Source organism: Phodopus roborovskii, unplaced genomic scaffold, assembly GCF_943737965.1.
Source record: "Phodopus roborovskii unplaced genomic scaffold, PHOROB, whole genome shotgun sequence".
Taxonomy (NCBI): domain Eukaryota; kingdom Metazoa; phylum Chordata; class Mammalia; order Rodentia; family Cricetidae; genus Phodopus; species Phodopus roborovskii.
In genome coordinates, this window is record NW_026125397.1 from 19,469,915 (window position 1) to 19,489,460 (window position 19,546).

A 19,546-nucleotide genomic window follows, 5' to 3' on the forward strand; every position below is an offset into this window, starting at 1 on the left:
TACTTTCTCAATCAACACTGCTTTTCACTGGGTCAGTTTCCTCCCTGTTGAACACACAAATTATATTAATCTTTTAAAACCTTCATGGCAAAAATAAAGCCAAAATGAAATGGTAACCGCCAACCCTTCTTGCCTTCCTGGGATCCTTATGTGTCCTAGAATCGGAGTTTCTTGATCTCTCTCTCTGATTGGCACACTCTTGAGCTCAAGGGTGGGCTTGGGTTCCTTCTGCATCTCAGGATCATAGAGGAGCAAGGACTTCCTGGGGAACAAGGGAATGCTGTTAGCAAGAGACAGTGGTTGGTGGTCGACAGCTCAGATTAGCAGAAACTAATGCAGTTACTTGTTCCACAGATACCATAGGATTTGCCTGTGGATTAAGTAATAGTGCTGGGGAGTTGTTCATGTAAGCCACATGTTAGCCTTTGGGAGGCCACTCTTGTTGCATCGTTCTGGGTCTTCTGTTATCAATCTGCACTGAAGGGCTACTACACAGCGAGCGGCACTGTGGAATTCCTTATCCTATTGTAAGATATTATACTAAAGGCTCATTTGATTCTATTTCAGTCTTTCTGTTATGAGATTTCCTGGGACAAAAGACCAGGATGAGCTGAGGTTTTTTACACACCCTGTAAAAGCTGTACACAGCTTCAGAATGCTGTGATTTCTGAGCTAGATCAGGAGTTTCTTCCTTGTGTTCCTAGAATGACAGACTCAAGCACACATCCTCAGTGATGTGTGCCAGCTCTCCAAGGTTAGAATGTTTTGGTGTTAACCTCAATCCTTAGGTTTTGTTCTCTTTCTCCTTTGGTCTGATCTCTGAGTGCCCCCATGACCCCACCACAGATTTTGATTGTGTATTGTGATTGTAAATTTTCTATATTTGGTGATGAAGTTGAAATATACTTATTTGGGAAAATTTCACTCCATACACTGACAGATGGCCACAAAATGGTTTCGGCTTTGTTGATGCATTTATTCACAGGGTTCACTTTGTGTTCTAGTTTTAGATGAAGGTATTGTAAAACACTACAGAATCAGAAGGCTGGATGAAGGTGGCTTTTTCCTTACCAGGAGGAAAACCTTTTCAACCTTGAAAGAATTCGTGAGTTACTACAGCACAACAAGTGATGGCCTGTGTGTCAAGCTGGGAAAACCGTGCTTAAAGGTGACATTATCTCAGCTACGTTCATTTGTCTTTAAAGCTAACATTTTCTTTTCAGACAGTCCAGTATTTGTCATTTGCTGTTGGTTCATATAAAACAGTCATTTGGTTGCGTAGACCAGGAATAGGAAAATTATGGCCTGTGAGTTGGTATTTTTAAAGAATGTTTGTTTATTTTACAGGAGGTATGCCAATTGATTTACTATCTTTAGTTGTTTTGCTCTCTTATATTAGATAGCGTTTAATAGTGGCAATAGAGACATACATGTTGCACACAGTAAGCTTGACAGTGAGTTTTACTATCCACAGTGTTCCTGTGACCAAATGGACAAAAACAACCCAAGAAGGCAGAGTTGACTTTTAGAGGATTCTAAAAGTTTTAGTGGATTTTAGTGATTTTAGAAGATTCAGTCCATGGGCTCCTGGCTCTGCACACCCGGGCAGACCATCATGGCAGCAGGAGCTTGTGGCTGAGGAGGCTCTTCCCTTCATGGTGGCCAGGAAGTGTATGAAAGGGGAGAATACAGGAGGGGACCGGATAAGATACAGATAGTTCGCCCTTGTCCTTGTGTTCAGCACTCTTGTAAGAACACCAAGGATCAAGCCTTTGATTAGACTCCAGTGCTTATGACTTAATAGACCTTGGAAATGCCACCAGATGTACCTAGGGGTTTGATGAACTAATCTCTTAGGTGTTTCTTAATCCTATCAAGTTGACTACCCAGATAACCATTATAACGCTCTGAGGCCTTGCCAGTTTTACTTCCTGAATGGTGCCTAGTCAGTGCCTAAACATTACTTGTCAACTAAGTAAATTAATGAATGGGGAAAAAAATTAAATGACAAAAATGAATTTGAAAACTGAAGGTTTCATTTTGAAAAAAGATTTGAGGCAAATAAATAATAACTACTACAGCCCAAAGTACAGGGAAGTCACGAGGGGAAGGCAGCATTTCTAGTCCAGGTTCACACTGAGAGGATCCAGCCAGGCAGGGGGTGGAGAGAAAACACTGCAGACTCCTGTGGGGTGACACAGGGTGTTCATGGGTGGATGGACATGGGCTGTAGGATAAGAGAGAGGATTGGTTTAAAGTAAACAGTACAGATTTTAATTTACCCCATTTGGTTTTTAGAAAGAGCCTTTTTCTCTAGAAGTCCAAAATTATCATTTTCAATCAAAATTATATGACACACACACACACACACACACACACACACACACACACACACACTAGAGAGGGAGAGAGAGAGAGACAGAGAAAGCATTTAAGTACCATAGCATGCTTATAGCAGTCTGAGGACAGTTGTGTGCAGTCATTTCTCTCCATCTATCTTTCCATGGGTTCTGGGAATCAAACTAATGTCATCACACTTGCACAGTAAGTTCTTTTGCCCTCTAAGCCAGCCACTATCTTTTGTTTTGACAAGTATTATCATTATTCTCTGAAACAGATACAGGTTCCAACTCCTTTTGATTTGTCATATAAAACTGTGGACCAGTGGGAAATAGACCGCAACTCCATCCAGCTTCTGAAGCGACTGGGATCTGGCCAGTTTGGAGAAGTTTGGGAAGGCCTGTGGAATAATACCACTCCAGTGGCTGTAAAAACGTTAAAACCAGGTATGAGAACACCAGCGATTAAATGGCATACACTGGTGTGTGTGTGTGTGTGTGTGTGTGTGTGTGTGTGTGTGTGACAGATTCTGGTTGGTAAATGCCATAGACTTCATAGGACAGCCAGCACTGACAGCAAGCAGATGTTGTTATTGTTCTACCCTTGGTGACTGGTATACAGTATGGATACCTTTTAAAATAGGAAGCAAGGACTTGCTCTCATACCACTAAAGCTAAGACACCTCCCAGTTTTAGACCCTGGCAATGTATGTCTTTCAAAAAGTTAGCATTCCATCTTCCTTTTTTATTTTTGTTAATTCACTGACTAAACATTCTTTACAAATCAGATGTGGTGACTGGAGATTCTGTCCCGTTGGTGAAGGACATGCCACGCAAACATGAGCACCTTAGTTTGACCCTCAGCATTTATGTGCAAAGCCAGGTATGGCAGCACCCTGGGTGGGGGGGGGGAGCAGCCAATGTAGCTGAATTTGTGAACTCAAGGTTTTCTGTTTTGTTTTTGTTTCAAAAATAAGTCGTGAGTAATAGAAGAAGCCTCTTGACATTGGACTCTGACTTCCACACACATACATGCACATGTACAAATACATCCACATGCATTCAAAAACATATGTACATCCACATACATTCAGATGAAAAAACTAGTGTTATTTAAAGAATAACCTTTTTTATTAAAGATTAACTGTACATGATTAAGGATAAGATAAAATAATTCATCTACAAGACCTTTTTTTATTTTTTTGAGGCTGGGCTTCTCTATGTAGCTCTGGCCTCCTGGAATTCACTCTGTAGACTAGGTGGGCCTTGAAGCCAGAAATATGCCTGACTCTGCCTCCTAGTACTGAGATTAAAGGCATGTACTATCATGCATGGCTTAGGAGACCTTTCATTAAAAATGTAGAAACGATTTTTTTTTCTCATCTTCATTTTCCCTGTAGTTGAGTAAGTGTATCCTTAGATCAATATTTAGTCATGCAGGTGTTGTTTGTTCATTTGTTTCATTTTAAAGGTGAGGTAAGGTGCTTAAGAGAGACTAAGTAATTTTCCTAACACTTGTTATTCTTATATAACCCAATCAATTGCTAACAACACTGTTTGCCTCAGTTACATTGCTTGTGAAATAAACATATTGCAAAGATTAAATTGAATCATTAGCAGAGACATATTGCATAGTGCCTGGTTCAAAGTCAGTAATGAAAAAACATATTGTTATTACAAAATGAGTAATAGCAGAACCTATGACCCATATTTATCATTGTTGTATCATACTCTATAGAAATGATGCTCTGTAGAAGAACATGAGGCTCTGGCCACTTCACGTCTACCTCTAATATCACCACAGAGATTATAACTCTGGCTAGACTACAGTGCTCTGTGAAACTTTATTATTTACCAGTCCACGGTGCTTAAACATTTTAGAAGCCTCCTAGTGCCGAGACTTGAGCATTTGGCTTTCCTCAGATGCTAATTTGCATAATACATGCTTCCCAAATTGTGTGCCAAGATATTTTGCAGAACCCCACGGAACCGAACAGAGGAGCTGAGGGGCATTTGAAGTAGCATCTTGAATATGGCACAATGGTGCAACATTAAAGAAATTCCAAGTTTTAGCTTTTGACAGTGTTGTATTCTTTTTGTTGATACCACATTTCTGTGAAACTTAACATTTTTATATATTCTTTCATAATTTCATACATGCATATATATTTTTATTGTATTCACATACAATTAAGTTCCCATTTCCCCCTTTGCTCCCATTGAATTGTTTCTTCTTCCAACAACTTCATCTCCTATTTTCATGTCCTTTCTTTGTGGTGATCAACTAAGTTTAATCAGGATTGCTTGCAAAAGTTTGGGTGGGGGTGATATTTTCTGGAGCATGGAGCACTTAGCAGTGTCTACACCACTGAAGAAAATGACAGCCAGTAGCTGTCAGTAGCTCCCCAGGAAGGTGAGGAGCCTCATGAGCCCCAACTCCTTCCATTATATAGTGCTGACAGGTCCAGTTCAGAGCAGGTCTTCTACAGGCAACCATGGCTGCTGTGATTCATGAGTGATTCATGAGGGCAGCAACAACCACACCACGTTCAGAAGACAGTGTTTCACAGGATTCCTGCTTACCCTTTACCCTTGCTTTCTCCCCCTTTTCTCCTCTAGAATGTTCCTGGAGCCTTGGTGTGGAGGGTGATTTGGATGTTCTTTTTAGGTGTGAGCTCTCAACTGTTAATTATTCTCAGTACTCTGACATTTTCTGAGTCTCTGCATTAGCCCAAACTCACTACACACAATAAAAAGCTCCCCTACAGCGGAGAGCAGCCCTAATCTAGGATAGTAACTAGGGTAGTAACACAAACATTTGGAAGGCAACTAGACAACATGCTCATGTAGAAAACAAGAGTATAGTTCCTCTCTAAGGAGTATGACCCTACTAGCCAGTTTTTTTTCCAGATTCGAACTGTAGGCATGGTTTTTCTCTGGTTGTCTCCAGGACAGTCTTGTCTCTAGCGCACTAGTGGGCACATCTCACCTGGCAGGTCAGCATTGTAGCACACCGAGTCTCCAGCTGAGCAAGAGCGATGATAACTTTTCTCCCCAAGGAGTCTACACTGCGACCTTGTTCCATCCCCAGCATCGGGAAAGCTAGCAAGTGGAGGAAAAGCTTCCAATTTAGTTCCAGTTTGATTTCCCTATGCCGGGCTTTGATGACTTCCATCATCAAATGCAGAATCCACACAAAAATCACCGTAGACGAGGGCACAGCGGTGGCAGCCCTGAATCTGGCTGCAAGATTTGAGAAGTGATGGCATGTCCTGTATTGATTGTGCCACTTTAAAAAGGCATCACAGTTAAGATGAAATCTAGATTTCTCCTTTTCCTTTCAACTCCCCTCCATCACCTTCTCAGATAGCTATTAGCTTCCTAAGAAAATAACTTGCAGTTGTTTGGATCTAACTGGACAATCAAATTATGTGTTAAATATTGGTTGTGGCATGGGGCATTGTGAAGAAAACCAATTGAGACATTAAGGATAATATGAACTGAGAAGGTTGGGGTGTGACAGGTAAGAACAAGAAATTTGGCGTAAGATAAACCTGAGTGCAAACTTGGCTTGGTCGCTCTGTCCCTGGGTGTCTTTAGATAGTCCCCTAAACTTTCTGTATTTCCTCATCAGGATGGTAGAATTTGATGAGCACAGATTAAGCCAGTGGGCACTTTGTTTATGCAGAAGTTATTTCCTAGCAGCTGACAGATGCAGCTCTCAAGTTCAAGCTTGAGCACACAGGGATTCAGTTCCCGCATTCACTTCCGCCAGGTGAAACATCAGAGAGACACGTGTATGTGACTAGATGCCACCCAGTGGCTGTCAGTGAGGACAATTTATCCCAGCATTGGTATTTCCAGAGTCACCATGCATATACACCTCCAAATGATAATCTTGTTGGCACCTGAGAGGGAACTTTATTGTCCAATCTAATTATTTTTCCAAAGGTGAACAGCAAGCTGTCCTTCCCAACATTGCTCTCAACAGAGGGCTTTCTGGAGGTTAAAAGGGAAAAACAATAACAACAACAACAAAGTCATATTTCTTATGCCAAAAAGCCATGGTAGTTTGCTCCCAAACAGGAATAATTATTATTGATTTACAGTATAATAGCAGCAAGCAGCATTGGTGATCGGTTAAACGTCTTCACTTTACTGGGGCCATTAATCAATCTTAGCAGCTATTTATTGCCTAGCAGGCTACCATGCAATAAAGATGAGCCTGAAATCAACTCCCACACTGGCTTTGACAGGCAAAAATTAATATTTAAGGTTGCATTACTAGCTGACTTTGGATTGAGACTTCCTGATTCCATTTCTGGTCAGCAATAGCAGGCCTGGCCGTGAAGGCACAGTCTGAGCAGCGCTCAGCCACAGGAGTTTCCAGAGTGCTGCAACTTCTGTCCTTAGAAATAGGATGCTGCCGTTACCTGAACATTCATGAGCCAGATACATATTTCCTTTTTTTTTTTTGTTTTGAAGAGAGGTTCATACACTCTCTTATTTGATATCAGTTATTTTTAACTACTGAGAACAAAGTGATTTGTTACGATTTATGTGTCTCTTTTATCCCCAGTTACGTTTTTCTACTATTGTTCCACATTTTGATCTTTTGACCAGTGGTAATGCTGTCACTGAGGGAGCTCAAAACATCTGATGAAAAGAGAACAGGTTCATTTCTTTTCCTCTTCCCTTCCGCCGACAAAAATACAATTACTGTGTTTGGTTCTTCCCGAGTATGTAAAATCATCACCATCATCATCGTATTATCATTGTCGTCGTCGTCATCATCATCATCATCATCATCATCAGCATCATCATCATCATCATCAGCATCATCATCATCATCAGCAGCAGCAGCAGCAGCAGCAGCAGCAGCACTTGTTGGGTCCATAGTTCTGGGACTGCTATTATCCTGAAGTTTAGCAATATCAACCAACCTGCTTAAGAGTACAACTCAAGCTGGCAGTAGAGTTGAAATTGTTTCAGAATTCAAGCTTGAGCCTGGAGGCTGAACTTCTAGACTTTGCAAGGGTTGGACTGCTTCACATTGACAAGGAAGTGTAACCCTTACAGCACATACATTACAAAGTGTATCTCTGTCTGGGTTCAGATGTCAACGGTGAAGTCTTTGATGCCAGTGATGAATAGAATGGTGTCCTGAGTGAATATCAAGATGCGATCAATTGTAGTAATACTTCTGGAATGTTGTCTACTGAAAATAGATTTTAAAATGACTGTTGAAATGTGAACTCCAGACACCTTTCCTTCTCCATTTTATTTGATATTAACTCTTTGATACATTGCATATGAGTTAGAGTTATATCATTCAAAATCAACTTAATTGTTAATGTGATTTCAGAGGAGGGTTCCGAACCTCAAAACTTTAGGGCTCTGATGGAGGAACTGGATCAGAATGCAGGATAAATTGTTGAGTAGTAGTTTCACACTAAACATATAAGATGCTGAAATACAACTATTAGCTTTTAGAAATGTCCCTGAATATTTATTTAGCCCATGCCCACAATGGCATACTCCACAATGGAATATGGCCGTCATTGTTTTAAGGAGTCTTCCCGCTGTTCCCAGGGTGGACAGTGAACACTAAGGACAGGGCCCAGCCAGTTCACTCTGAATTTGAAACCAAGCATACTGCCTGGAGTAATTAAACATTCTTTGTCTGCCTGTGTTTGTGTTAACAGGCACTCTTTCTTCCCATGAAGATGCCTGCTTTGTATCATCAATTACACTGTCAGTATCTCTCTGTCTTTTCATGTTTTTTATATGGAACTGAATCCACCTGCTCTTCACCTGTACATCGTAGCACATGAACTGCATAGCCCTGACCCGACGGCACATGCAGTGATTAGGTTGTCCAGGCTGAACTGATTCCACTCTTGGATAACTCTGAAGATTTGCGGCATTGATGCTCTCACATTGCTAAGAAGCAGGAGGCAATCTCAATGATTCCCACCGGGCTGCTGTGGGAGATGGGAATGCCTCAATGACATAGTGATTTCTTCCTCTTCTTGTTTCAGGTTCAATGGATCCAAATGACTTCCTGAGGGAGGCACAGATAATGAAGAGCCTAAGACATCCAAAGCTCATCCAGCTCTATGCTGTTTGCACTTTAGAAGATCCAATTTATATTATTACAGAGTTGATGAGACATGGAAGTCTGCAAGAATATCTCCAAAGTAAGTTGAACACTTAATAAAAGGAGGAAAAGGAGGGATTTAGTTTAGCTACATTGATGTCAATTTAGCAAGCCTTCTATAACCAACACAAAGATGTTTACAATGAGTGGGTCTGTCAGAACAAATGCTGTAACATTGACCAGCTCAACTACTATTTAATGGACTATGCTCTGTGTACTCAAGGGAAGGAAAATATTTATGTAGTGAAAGATGAAATTGTTCACAATAGACATAACAGAGTACTTAAATACAGTGTGAGAAATTGGTGAATGGATATATTGTGTTTCCTTCACCAACTAATTGAACATTATTAGTCATGGACAGATATTTTCTATGAAGTAGAGTTTGTAGAAATGAAATACTCTGGAGAGAGAGAGACAAAAGTATCTTAGGTTCTTTGTTCTTAAGGTTGTACCCCCCTCTCTCTCTGTGTGTGTGGGGGCGCCTAGGAACCATTAGAGTTTTCAGATTAAAAAGCACACTATTGCTGTGTTGCTCCATTTGATTTCTGAAGTCACAATAAAGATACCACAATGCTTATCACAAATGAATAATTCAATGCACAATAAAATAATAAGCATTGAAACAAGATGTTCAAAATTGAGAAAAAGAACTGAGAGAATAATTTATGCTTGAAAAACAAAGACTTCTTTGGACTCTTTGCAATATGATAGGATTATGAACAGGCGGGAACAGTGGAGTGAAGGGGTTAGGAAGATGAGAACATTCTCTGCTCTCAAGGGGGACTCGTGAAACTGGTAATTCTCAATTGCAAATAAACAAACCAAAAGAACAGAGATTGTGATGTGTCCTACATAATGCTATGAAAAACAGTCTCCCAGTATTGGAGTATTGGGCTTGTTGGTGACAACTTTGCATGCCCTTTGTAGTAGGATTGCAGTGTGGTATAATAGGTTTGAAAGAACATACACATTTTCCCTATGTATCTTTGTAGTCTCTAATCTTAGCTGATTTGTTTTGGTAATAATGTTCTTCAAAATTTTGAGAAGCCCATTAAAATACCATAATATTGAGAATGTTTGATGACATATCTATGTAAATATATCTTAGTGATACCTATTATTTTTACACATACATTATTTTGATTAAATTACTTTGTGAGAAAAAATACCTTAAAGTATCAAATTTCGTGTCAATCAGGTAGCTTAATAAATACAGTGGTGAAAGAAATGAAAGAAGGAAGCATGGGTTAAAGCTTTTACAGAAGAGAAAAGGCACGCTTGCCTCTTCCTTTGAGAAATCGATCATCACCATGTAAAGGAGGAAAAAAAAATCACCTTTGTAGAAGAATGTATTTCAGATCTCTGCTTTTTTTAACTTGTTTCAATTTCAAAAATCTCTAAACACGTGGACTCTCTCACTCCTTTTTTATTAATACATTTTATTTAAAGTAGGAACAATCTTATTGTACACATCAACCCCAGTTCCCTCTCCTTCCCATCCTCACATGTCCCCCCCATCCCATCCCCCATCCACTACCCAGGGAGGGTGGGCCTTCCATGAGGGATCATCAAAATCTGTCAAGTCATTTGGGGTAGGGCCTAGGCCCTTCCCTGTGCCTCTAGGCTAAGGGAGTATCCCTCCATGGGGAATGCACTCCCGAAATTCATTCCTGCATCAGGGATACATCCTGGTTTCCCTGCCAGAGACCCCATAGACTGCCCAGTCCTCCTAGTTGACACTTCTTGTTCAGAGTGCCTGGTTTGGTCCTATGTTGTTTTCCCAGCTGTCAGATTTGGGTCCATGAGTTCCCACTTGCTCAAGTCAGCTGTTTCTGTGGGTTTCTCCAGAATGGTCTTTAACCCTTTGTTCATCAATCCTTCTTCTCTAAAACTGGATTCCAGGAGTTACGCTCAGTGCTTAGCTGTGGGTGTCTGCTTCTGCTTCCATCAGCTACTAGATAAAGTCTCTAGGACGACATTTAAGGTAGTCATCATTCTCATTATAAAAGAAGGGCATTTAAGGTAGCCTCTCCACTATTGCTTGGATTCCTAGTTGGGTGTCATCCTTGTGGATCTCTGTGCAATTCTCTGATGCCAGATTTCTCTTTAAACTTATAATGGCTCCCTCTATTAATGTGTCTCTTTTCTTGCTCTCCTCTATCCATCTCCCCATTCAGTCTTCCTGATTCCTCATGTTCTCCTTCCCCCCTTTTCTCCCCTCTTCTTTCTCCTCCCCCATGCTCCCAATTTGTTCTGGAGCTCTGCTTTCCCCTTCACTGGGGGACCATGTATGTCTCTTTTATGGTTGTCCCTGTTTCCTAGCTTCTCTGAAGGTGTGGATTATAGTCTGGTAAACCTCTGGTCTATGTCTAATATTCATATGTGAGTGAGTACATACCATATTTGTCTTTCTGTGACTGGGTTACCTCACTTAGGATGGTTTCTTTCAGTTCTATCCATTTGCCTGCAAATTTCAAGATTCAATTGTTTTTTTTTTTTTCTGCTGACTAGTACTCCATTGTATAAATGCACCACATTTTCTGTATCCATTCTTCAGTTGAGGGGTATCTGGGTTACTTCCAGGATCTAGCTATTACAAATAATGCTGCTGTGAACATAGATGACAAGATGTCTTTGTTGTATGAATGTGCATCCTTTGGGTATATGCCCAAGAGTTGAATTGCTGGATCTTGAGGTAGACTGGTTCCCATTATGCAGAGGAACCACTGTACTGATTTCCAAAGTGGCTGTGCAAGTTTGCACTCCCACCAGCAGTGGAGGACTGTTTCCCATTTTGACAGGAACAAGGTGGTATCTCAGAGTTTTTTTTTTTTTTCCCCCCGATTTGCATTTCCTTGATGGCTGAGGATGTTGAGCAGTTTCTTAAGTATTTTTCAGCCATGTTAGATTCCTCTATTGAGAATTCTCTGTTTAGTTCTGTGCACCATTTTTAAATTGGATTATTTCATGTTTTATTGACTAGGTTCCTGGGTTCTTTGTATATTTTGGAGATCAGCCCTCTGTCAGATGTGGGGTCGGTGAAGATCTTTTCCCATTCTGTGGGCTACCATTTTGTCTTGTTGGCTATATCTTTTGCCTTACAGAAGCTTCTTAGTTTCAGGAGGTCCCATTTATTAATTGTAAATCTCAGTGTCTGTGCTACTGGTGTTATGTTCAGGAATTTGTCTCTGTGCCAGTTCATTGAAGGGTATCCAAACACAAAAGAATATACATTCTTCTCAGAACCACATGGAACCCTCTCTACAATTAACCACATACTCAGCAATAAAGCAAACAACAACAGATTCAAAAAAATTGAAATAACACCCTGTATCTTATTAGACCACCATTCCTTAAAATTAGAATTCAACAATGACACAAATGCAGAAACCATATAAACTCATGGAAATTGAACAATGCTCAACTATACCATTCCTGAGTCAAGGAAGAAATAAAGAAAGAAATCAAAGACTTCCTAGAATTCAATAAAAATGAAGTCACAATATATCCAAACCTATTGGGCACTCTAAAATCAGTGCTAAGAGGAAAGTTCATAGCACTAAGTACCCACATGAAGAAACCGGAGAATAGCCACACTAGAGAATAAACAGAACACCTGAAAGCTGTAGAACAAAAAGAAGCAAACTCATCCAGGAGGAGTAGATGCCAGGAAATAATCAAATTGAGAGCTGAAATCAATAAAGAAGAAACTAAGAAAACAATACAAAGAATCAATGAAACAAAGAGTTGAGAAAATCAACAAGATAGACAAACCTTTCTCTAATCTAATCAAAAGGCAGAGAGAGAACATGCAAATTAGCAAATTCAGAAATGAGAAGGGGGACATAATAATAGACACTGAAGAAATCCAGAGAATCATTAGGTCATGTTTTGAAAACCTGTACTTCACAAAATTGGAAAATTTAAAGGAAATGGACAATTTTCTAGATAGATATCACTTTGCATAATTAAATCAAGAACAGATAAGCAATTTGAAATAGTCTTATAACCCCTAACGAAATAGAAGCAGTCTCCCAACCAAAAAAAAGCCCAGGGCCAAATCAGATGGCTTCAGTGCAGAATTCAAGGAAAAAAGCCTGGTACTGGCACAAAAAATAGACAGGTAGACCAATGGAATGGAATTGAAAACCCTGATATTAATCCATATACCTACAAACACCTGATTTTGGACAAAGCAGCTAAATTGTACAATAGAAAAAATAAAAGTATCTTCAACAAATCGTGCTGGCATAATTGGATACTGGTGTGTACAAGACTGCAGATAGATCCATATCTATCACCATGCACAAAATTTAAGTCCAAATGGATCAAAGACCTCAACATAAATCCAGCCACACTGAATCTCTTAGAAGAGAAAGTGTGAGGTACCCTTGAACGAATTGGTATAGGAGACTGCTTCCTGAACCAGTAGCACAGACACTGAGACAGACAATTACTAAATGGGACCTCCTGAAACTGAGAAGCTTCTGTAAGGCCAAGGGCACAGTCAACAAGACAAAATGGCAGCCCACAAAATGGGAAAAGTTCTTCACCAACCCCACATCTGACAGAGGGTTGATTTCCAAAATATAGAAAGAACTCAAAAAGCTAGTTGCCAAAACACCAAATAAGCCAATTAAAAATGGGATACACAATTTAGTAGACAATCCTCAATAGAGGAATCTAAAATGGCTGAAATACACTTAAGAAAGTGCTCAACATTCTTAGCCATCAGGGAAATGCAAATAAAAAAAATACCAAAACAAAAAAAAAAATACCCAAAAAACTCTGAGATACCATCTTACTCCTGTCAGTATGGCTAAAACCAAAAGCACCAATGATAGTTTATGCTGGAGAGGATGTGGAGAAAGGGGAACACTCCTCCACTGCTGGTGGGAGTACAAACTTGTATAACCACATTGGTAATCAGTATGGTGGTTCCTCAGGAAAATGGGAATCAGTCTACCACAAAGATCTAGCAATTCTAATTTTAGGCATATACCCAAAAAGATGCACATTCATGCAACAAAGACATCTGTTCAACTATGTTCATAGAAGCATTATTTTTAATAACCTGGAAGCAACCTAGATGCCTATTAACTTAAGAATGGATGGAGAAAATATGGTACTACTTAGTGTAAAAAAAGCAGTGGAATCTTGAAATTCACAGGCAAATGATGAAACTTGAAGAAACCATCCTGAGTGAGGTAACCCAGTCACAAAAAGACAAATATAGTATGTAGTCACTCATATATGGATTTTAGACATAGAGCAAAGGATCATCATCCTACAGTTCACACTGCCAGAGAAGCTAGGAAACAAGGAGGACCCTAAGAGAGACATACATGGTCCCCGACAGAAGGGGAAAGAGACAAGATCTCTTGAACAAATTGAGAGCAGGGGGCTCAGTGAGGGGAGAGGGAGCTAGGAGAAAGAGAAGCAGAGAAGAGGAGGGGAAGGGAGAACATGAGGGAGCAGGAAGATTGAGTCAGGGAAAGAATAGAGGAGAGCAAGAAGAGAGATACCATAATAGAGAGAGCTTTCTAGGTTTGAATAGAAATCTGGCACTAGGTAAATGTTGAGAGACCTTATAAGGATGACCCCAACTAACAATCTAAGCAATAGTGTCTTTCCTTGATAATGAGTTTGATGACTACCTTATATGACATCCTAGAGCTTTTCTCCAGTAGCTGATGGAAACAGAAGCAGACACCCCCAACTGAACAGTGAGCCAAACTTCTGGAATCCATTTGCAGAGAGGGAGGAGTTTTCTTGCAGATTTGCTTCTTTTTGCCGACTGTTGATGTTCTCACAGAATGTGAGATTCCCTAGGAATCTAACACACACATTCCCGTGTTCCCGCTCATTATCACAACTATTCCATTTGTACACTTACCCGCAACCCTGAGCTCCCGACCCACAGGCTTGTCTTCTTTCAGCCAACCCCACATGGGCAATTCACATATATCACTGGGCAACTAAAATTGCTTCACTTTTTCACAGGTGTGATGATAATATTAACATCTAGGATCTATTGGGACCTTCTTAGGTATCTGACATCGTGCTAAGTACTTTACATGCGTTAATTCATTTGAAATTCTACTTTAACATAGGATACTTTGAGATAATTACTGCTATAACTATGTAGATGAAGACACTGAGGCACAGGGATATTAACTATATTGCTCAAAGTTACAAAGCAATATGAGGAGTAGCCCTGACATCAAGTCAGATTCACTGGTGTCACATTAATCTTCCTATCTCCTGTGTTATAGCTCTCTCTGTCGTCAAGACAAGAACTCAGTTAGCTATGTGAAACAGTATCTGACTTAGGAAGGCAAAGGGAACAGGAGTTGGTGCTTTTGGGAAACAACCTCAAATTGCTAGATGTCTGAAGATACTAGCCAACAGTATGGTAGTTTAACCTGAAGATGGCTTAGGAAATTTCAGTTTCCAAAGACAGCTCTGGCCCCTTCTACTGATGAACAAGGCTATTCTGTAATGTAAATCTCTGCACCTGGTTACATAGAGTGAGCACTAGGTGGCTTTCTGTCCATTTAAGGTGTATCTGTATCTGCAGAGATGTACAACCTGTTCTGAGAATAGCAAGATAAGAAGGGAAATTAAAAATACATTATGCATGTGGGTGTAAATGTGATGTACACATTTTGTAAGTGGTATACCCTTAAAATTTACCAGTGATCTAATTTTTAAGGAAAATATGGTGAGATGATAAAAGCTTTTCTTTGGCTTAGGCAGACTGTTGTCACTTCATCAGATCAATGAATAAAGCAAACCTTGCAGTTTGTTTTCCCAGTTAAAAAAATAAGTGTTTATGTATAGTGTATGTGTAGGTCAGAGGTCAATATTGAGTGCTTTCCTCAATAACTCTCCACTTTATTATCTGAGACAGACTCACCCAGTCTGGAGCTCACTCACTGATGAGAATTGCTAGCCAACAAGCTCTGGGGTCTTCCTGTCTTTGACTCCTCAGATTTGGAATTACAGGAGTACGCCACCATGACCAGATCTTTTTATATAAGTTCTGTGGACCTAAAACTCAGGCTGTCACTAACTGAACAATTTCTCTATTCTGGAAATGCTTTGTAAAAGGACAGAAACTCCCAAATGAAGAGGGAAATCAGTAATGTTTTCCTGGTAGACTGGTGTCATTTCACATATGATTGATTGACCAGAATTCATTTAATAGCTCAATGTTTTACAAACCTCTCATTTTCTCTTTTTGTTTAGATGATGGTGGGTCAAAAATCCATCTGACTCAACAGATAGACATGGCAGCACAGGTGGCTTCTGGAATGGCCTACTTGGAGTCCCAGAACTATATCCACAGGGATCTGGCTGCAAGAAATGTTCTTGTTGGTGAACATAATATCTACAAAGTAGCAGATTTTGGACTTGCAAGAGTTTTTAAGGTAGATTTGCTTTTGTTTTAATAAGTTCTTATAGTAGGCTAAAGGCCAAACAGGTAGACCATTAAGTTTATCATTATTACTTAAAACTATATTTCTCAGCTGAGTGTGGTACCAAATTCTCAGAATCCCAATACTCAAGAGGATAAGGCAAGAGGATTTGGGGTTCAAGGTTAGACTTTGAATTTCAGTGAGTCCCTTATTTCCAAACAACTATTTCAACAAGAGTACCAAAGCTACATATACAAAACAAAACAACAAAAACAACAACAAAACAAATGAAAACTGCCATGTTATTTACCTGTGGTCCATTGATAAAGGCAAGTAGTCTAGGACTTCACAGACAGTGTATCTCTCTATTTCTTCATCAAAAGGCGGGGCAACGAAGAAAACAATGATCAGGGAGATTAATAAATATGTAATTAAGTTTGTGGTTGAACTTACGGCTTGCTTTTCAAATGCTACCAGCAACACCCATTTACTTTCACACATCTCCTGCAGAAATCAGTAGACTTTATTTACTTTTGCTCTCTTGATAATACCTTGATGCCTTGCTACCATGATTCTGCAGCAATCATAAATGTGTGTGTGTTTGTATGTAAATGGGCGTGTGAATGTTTTGTATATGTGTGTGTACTCTTACCTGTGTGAGTGCATGCAGAGGCCAGAAGTTGACATTGAGATCTCTTCTTCAGTCATTTCTCCAACTTATTAAAGTGTTTTATTAACTCTTTGAGGATTTCATATAATGTGTCTTGGTCAAACTCATCCCCTCCCCCAAATTGTTCCAGATCTATCTCCCATCTCTCAACCCACCCAACATTTCCATGTTCTAAGTAGTTCTCTCTCTCTCTCTCTTTCCCCCTCTCTGTTTCTCTCTTCCATCTCTCACCAAACCTATTGAGGCCAACTGGCATTTACCTTATTTTATTTATGTATTTATTGGTACAGGGTTTCTCATGGAATCCGTAGTTATTATTTTGGCTAGATTGGCTGGCCAGCAAATTTCCAGGACTCATCTGTCCCCTCGCTGTTAGCACAGGGGTTACAGGTGTGCACTATATCACCTGGCTTTTATGTGTGTGCTTGCCCAGAGAGTAGTCTTTCCAAAACCGAACCACTGAGGTTTCCCTTCTCCCATACTCACCCTGTTCTGTGACATCAATCCAAAGCCACCAATAATAAGTCACCATAGAAGGTGTTTAAGTCTGGACGTTAGGTTTCTACATCATCCACTAAAAATATGATTGTAGAAATGATACACAACAGCTAAAGATTCTCTTTTCATATCACCTTTTCTTCTTTAGAAATTAATTCAAAATGCACTATGTTGGAGATAGTCAGTGCTAGCCTTTTATAAAAGGTTTGTTTATTTTAATTTATGTATACATGTGTTTTTCCCTGAATGTATGTCTGTGCATTATATGCACAGAAACAGTGCCTGTAGAGGTCAGAAAGCCCCAGATCCTCTGGAGCTGGAGGTACAGATGATTGTGAGCTGCCGTATAGCCTGGGTTCTCTTCAAGAGCAGCAAATGCTCTTAACTGCTGAGTCATCTCTCTAGCCTTAATATTAGGGGCTCTTCAGTACCAACAGCAAATAAAACCAGACATCCTCTCCTTTTTCCTCTTCCTACTTTTCTTCTTTCTCCTCTTTTTTCTTCTCCTGTAGTCTTCTTCTTTTGTCTCCTTCTATTTTTAAGTTTGTAAAGGATTGATGTAAATTCAAGCTATCACAAATTCTCCTGCATGCAACAGATCGATGCCCCTTCCAGGGCCATTATTACCACACACTTCACTTTTCAAGAAACATCTTGCTAATGACGTCTAATTTTATATGCCCAGTCTATAATATTTGATATTGCAATAGAAATTTATCTAAGCTCATATTGGATATTTCCCTGTTTAAGTTTTCATGTGAAACAGGTTACAAATAAATGAGGCCAGCACAACAACAGATCACTAACTTGGCTTGATGCATTAACAGGTAGATAATGAAGACATCTATGAATCTAAACATGAAATAAAGCTGCCAGTGAAGTGGACTGCGCCCGAAGCCATTCGTACTAATAAGTTCAGCATTAAGTCAGATGTGTGGTCTTTTGGAATCCTTCTCTATGAAATCATTACTTATGGCAAAATGCCTTACAGTGGTGAGTGATTAATTCGGAAGTGACCCTTTCTGCTGCAGGTCGCTTGCTTAGATGTGACTTTAACTGCTTTGCCCAGACTTAGAGGGCAGAGTTATGAGGCTGACCATGCCATGCTCCTAGAAGAGCTCGGTAGATAAAATCTGATGATAATAATTTGCATTAATGAGGTGGTTTATAGCATTCTTCTTTGCTCTTAGATTGCAGTCTTACAGACATTACTGTCTGCAGGTTTTAGTTTAATATCTACCTCCTGGCAAGTGGATGGTGGCTCTCATGGCTTCATGAAGGGAAAGAACTTTCATTGTAACGCAGAGTTTACTGCCTATAAATGGAAGACTCTGATTTTCCGTTTTTTTTTTTTTTTTTTTTTTTTTTTGTTCTATTCTATATGTCTTAGGTATGACAGGTGCTCAAGTAATTCAGATGCTGAGTCAGAACTACCGACTCCCACAGCCATCTAACTGTCCACAGCAACTCTACAGTGTCATGCTAGAGTGCTGGGATGCCGAGCCGAAGCTACGGCCCACATTTGAGACCCTGCACTGTAAACTCGAAGACTACTTTGAAACGGACGCCTCATATTCAGATACAAATAGTTTCATAAATTGAACAGCAAAGAGAAAGAAGAAATACAATGAAGATGTGAAAAAAAAATCAGAATCATCGGTCCAGACATACAGTCTTATAAACCAACTGTGAAATCAGTTTATTTTGACATATTCAGGTGGTAGGGTGAACTCAGCCATGTATTATATATTAACAAATATTATCTGTGTATTTTGTGACTAGGGAGCACTGCAGGACAGTCTAAGATGATATATCATTTTCTCACTGCCTGGTACAATCAAACACACTAAATGAAGTTATTTTCCCTTTTAAGAGCTACTCGCATTTCTATTTATTGTTGGAAATGCCCATCAAGAGAATCAACAGATGACAGTTTTTACGCAGTAACTGTTGTAGCATTTTCCTGTTTACTGATTAGACTGGTTATTCATTATTCCTCAAATTGCTGAATCCCATCAGGCTGTTATTATGAAGGAATTTGATTGCTCTGCCACACAGCGGGACCTGTGCTTTGAGCATTTTTCTTCTCTTTTAAAATACCCTGTAACTACAATGATGGCAAAGCCACGTTAAATGACTTGATTGTACTTGAAGTAATTGCACATGTTCTCCCTATGCATAAGAAAATGAAGCAGCTGTTGAGAAAAAGAATTCAAATCTTTCTCGTTCTGTAGGAGGAAATGATGGCGTCTTTCTATACCTCAGTGTGTGTCATCAGAGAATCATCTATATTAGCTTTAATTTCTTAACGTCAGGAATCGGGTTGCAAGGCTGATGGATGGTTATGTTTGGGAATATAAGGGAACCACTGTATTGCCCACTCAGTCTGAGAAATAGGTATTAGTATGGTACAGGGAAGCTGGACTAGAGGAGTGCTGCAGGATTGCTGCCACTT

The 19,546-nt window shown here is 39.7% G+C and overlaps 1 protein-coding gene across 1 annotated transcript in view; it reads left to right on the plus strand.

The window, feature by feature from the left end:
• The window catches only part of Frk (fyn related Src family tyrosine kinase), a 94,637-nt gene extending 75,149 nt beyond the window's left edge, over window positions 1–19,488 (plus strand). Inside the window, exons 3-8 of the mRNA XM_051175537.1 lie at window positions 1,005–1,168; window positions 2,618–2,786; window positions 8,381–8,539; window positions 15,754–15,935; window positions 17,919–18,084; window positions 18,482–19,488. Of these exons, the coding sequence (XP_051031494.1) occupies window positions 1,005–1,168; window positions 2,618–2,786; window positions 8,381–8,539; window positions 15,754–15,935; window positions 17,919–18,084; window positions 18,482–18,693 (1,052 nt within the window). The 3' untranslated portion in view covers window positions 18,694–19,488. The remainder of the gene's footprint in view (window positions 1–1,004; window positions 1,169–2,617; window positions 2,787–8,380; window positions 8,540–15,753; window positions 15,936–17,918; window positions 18,085–18,481) is intronic.
• Window positions 19,489–19,546: the final 58 nt, after the last annotated feature.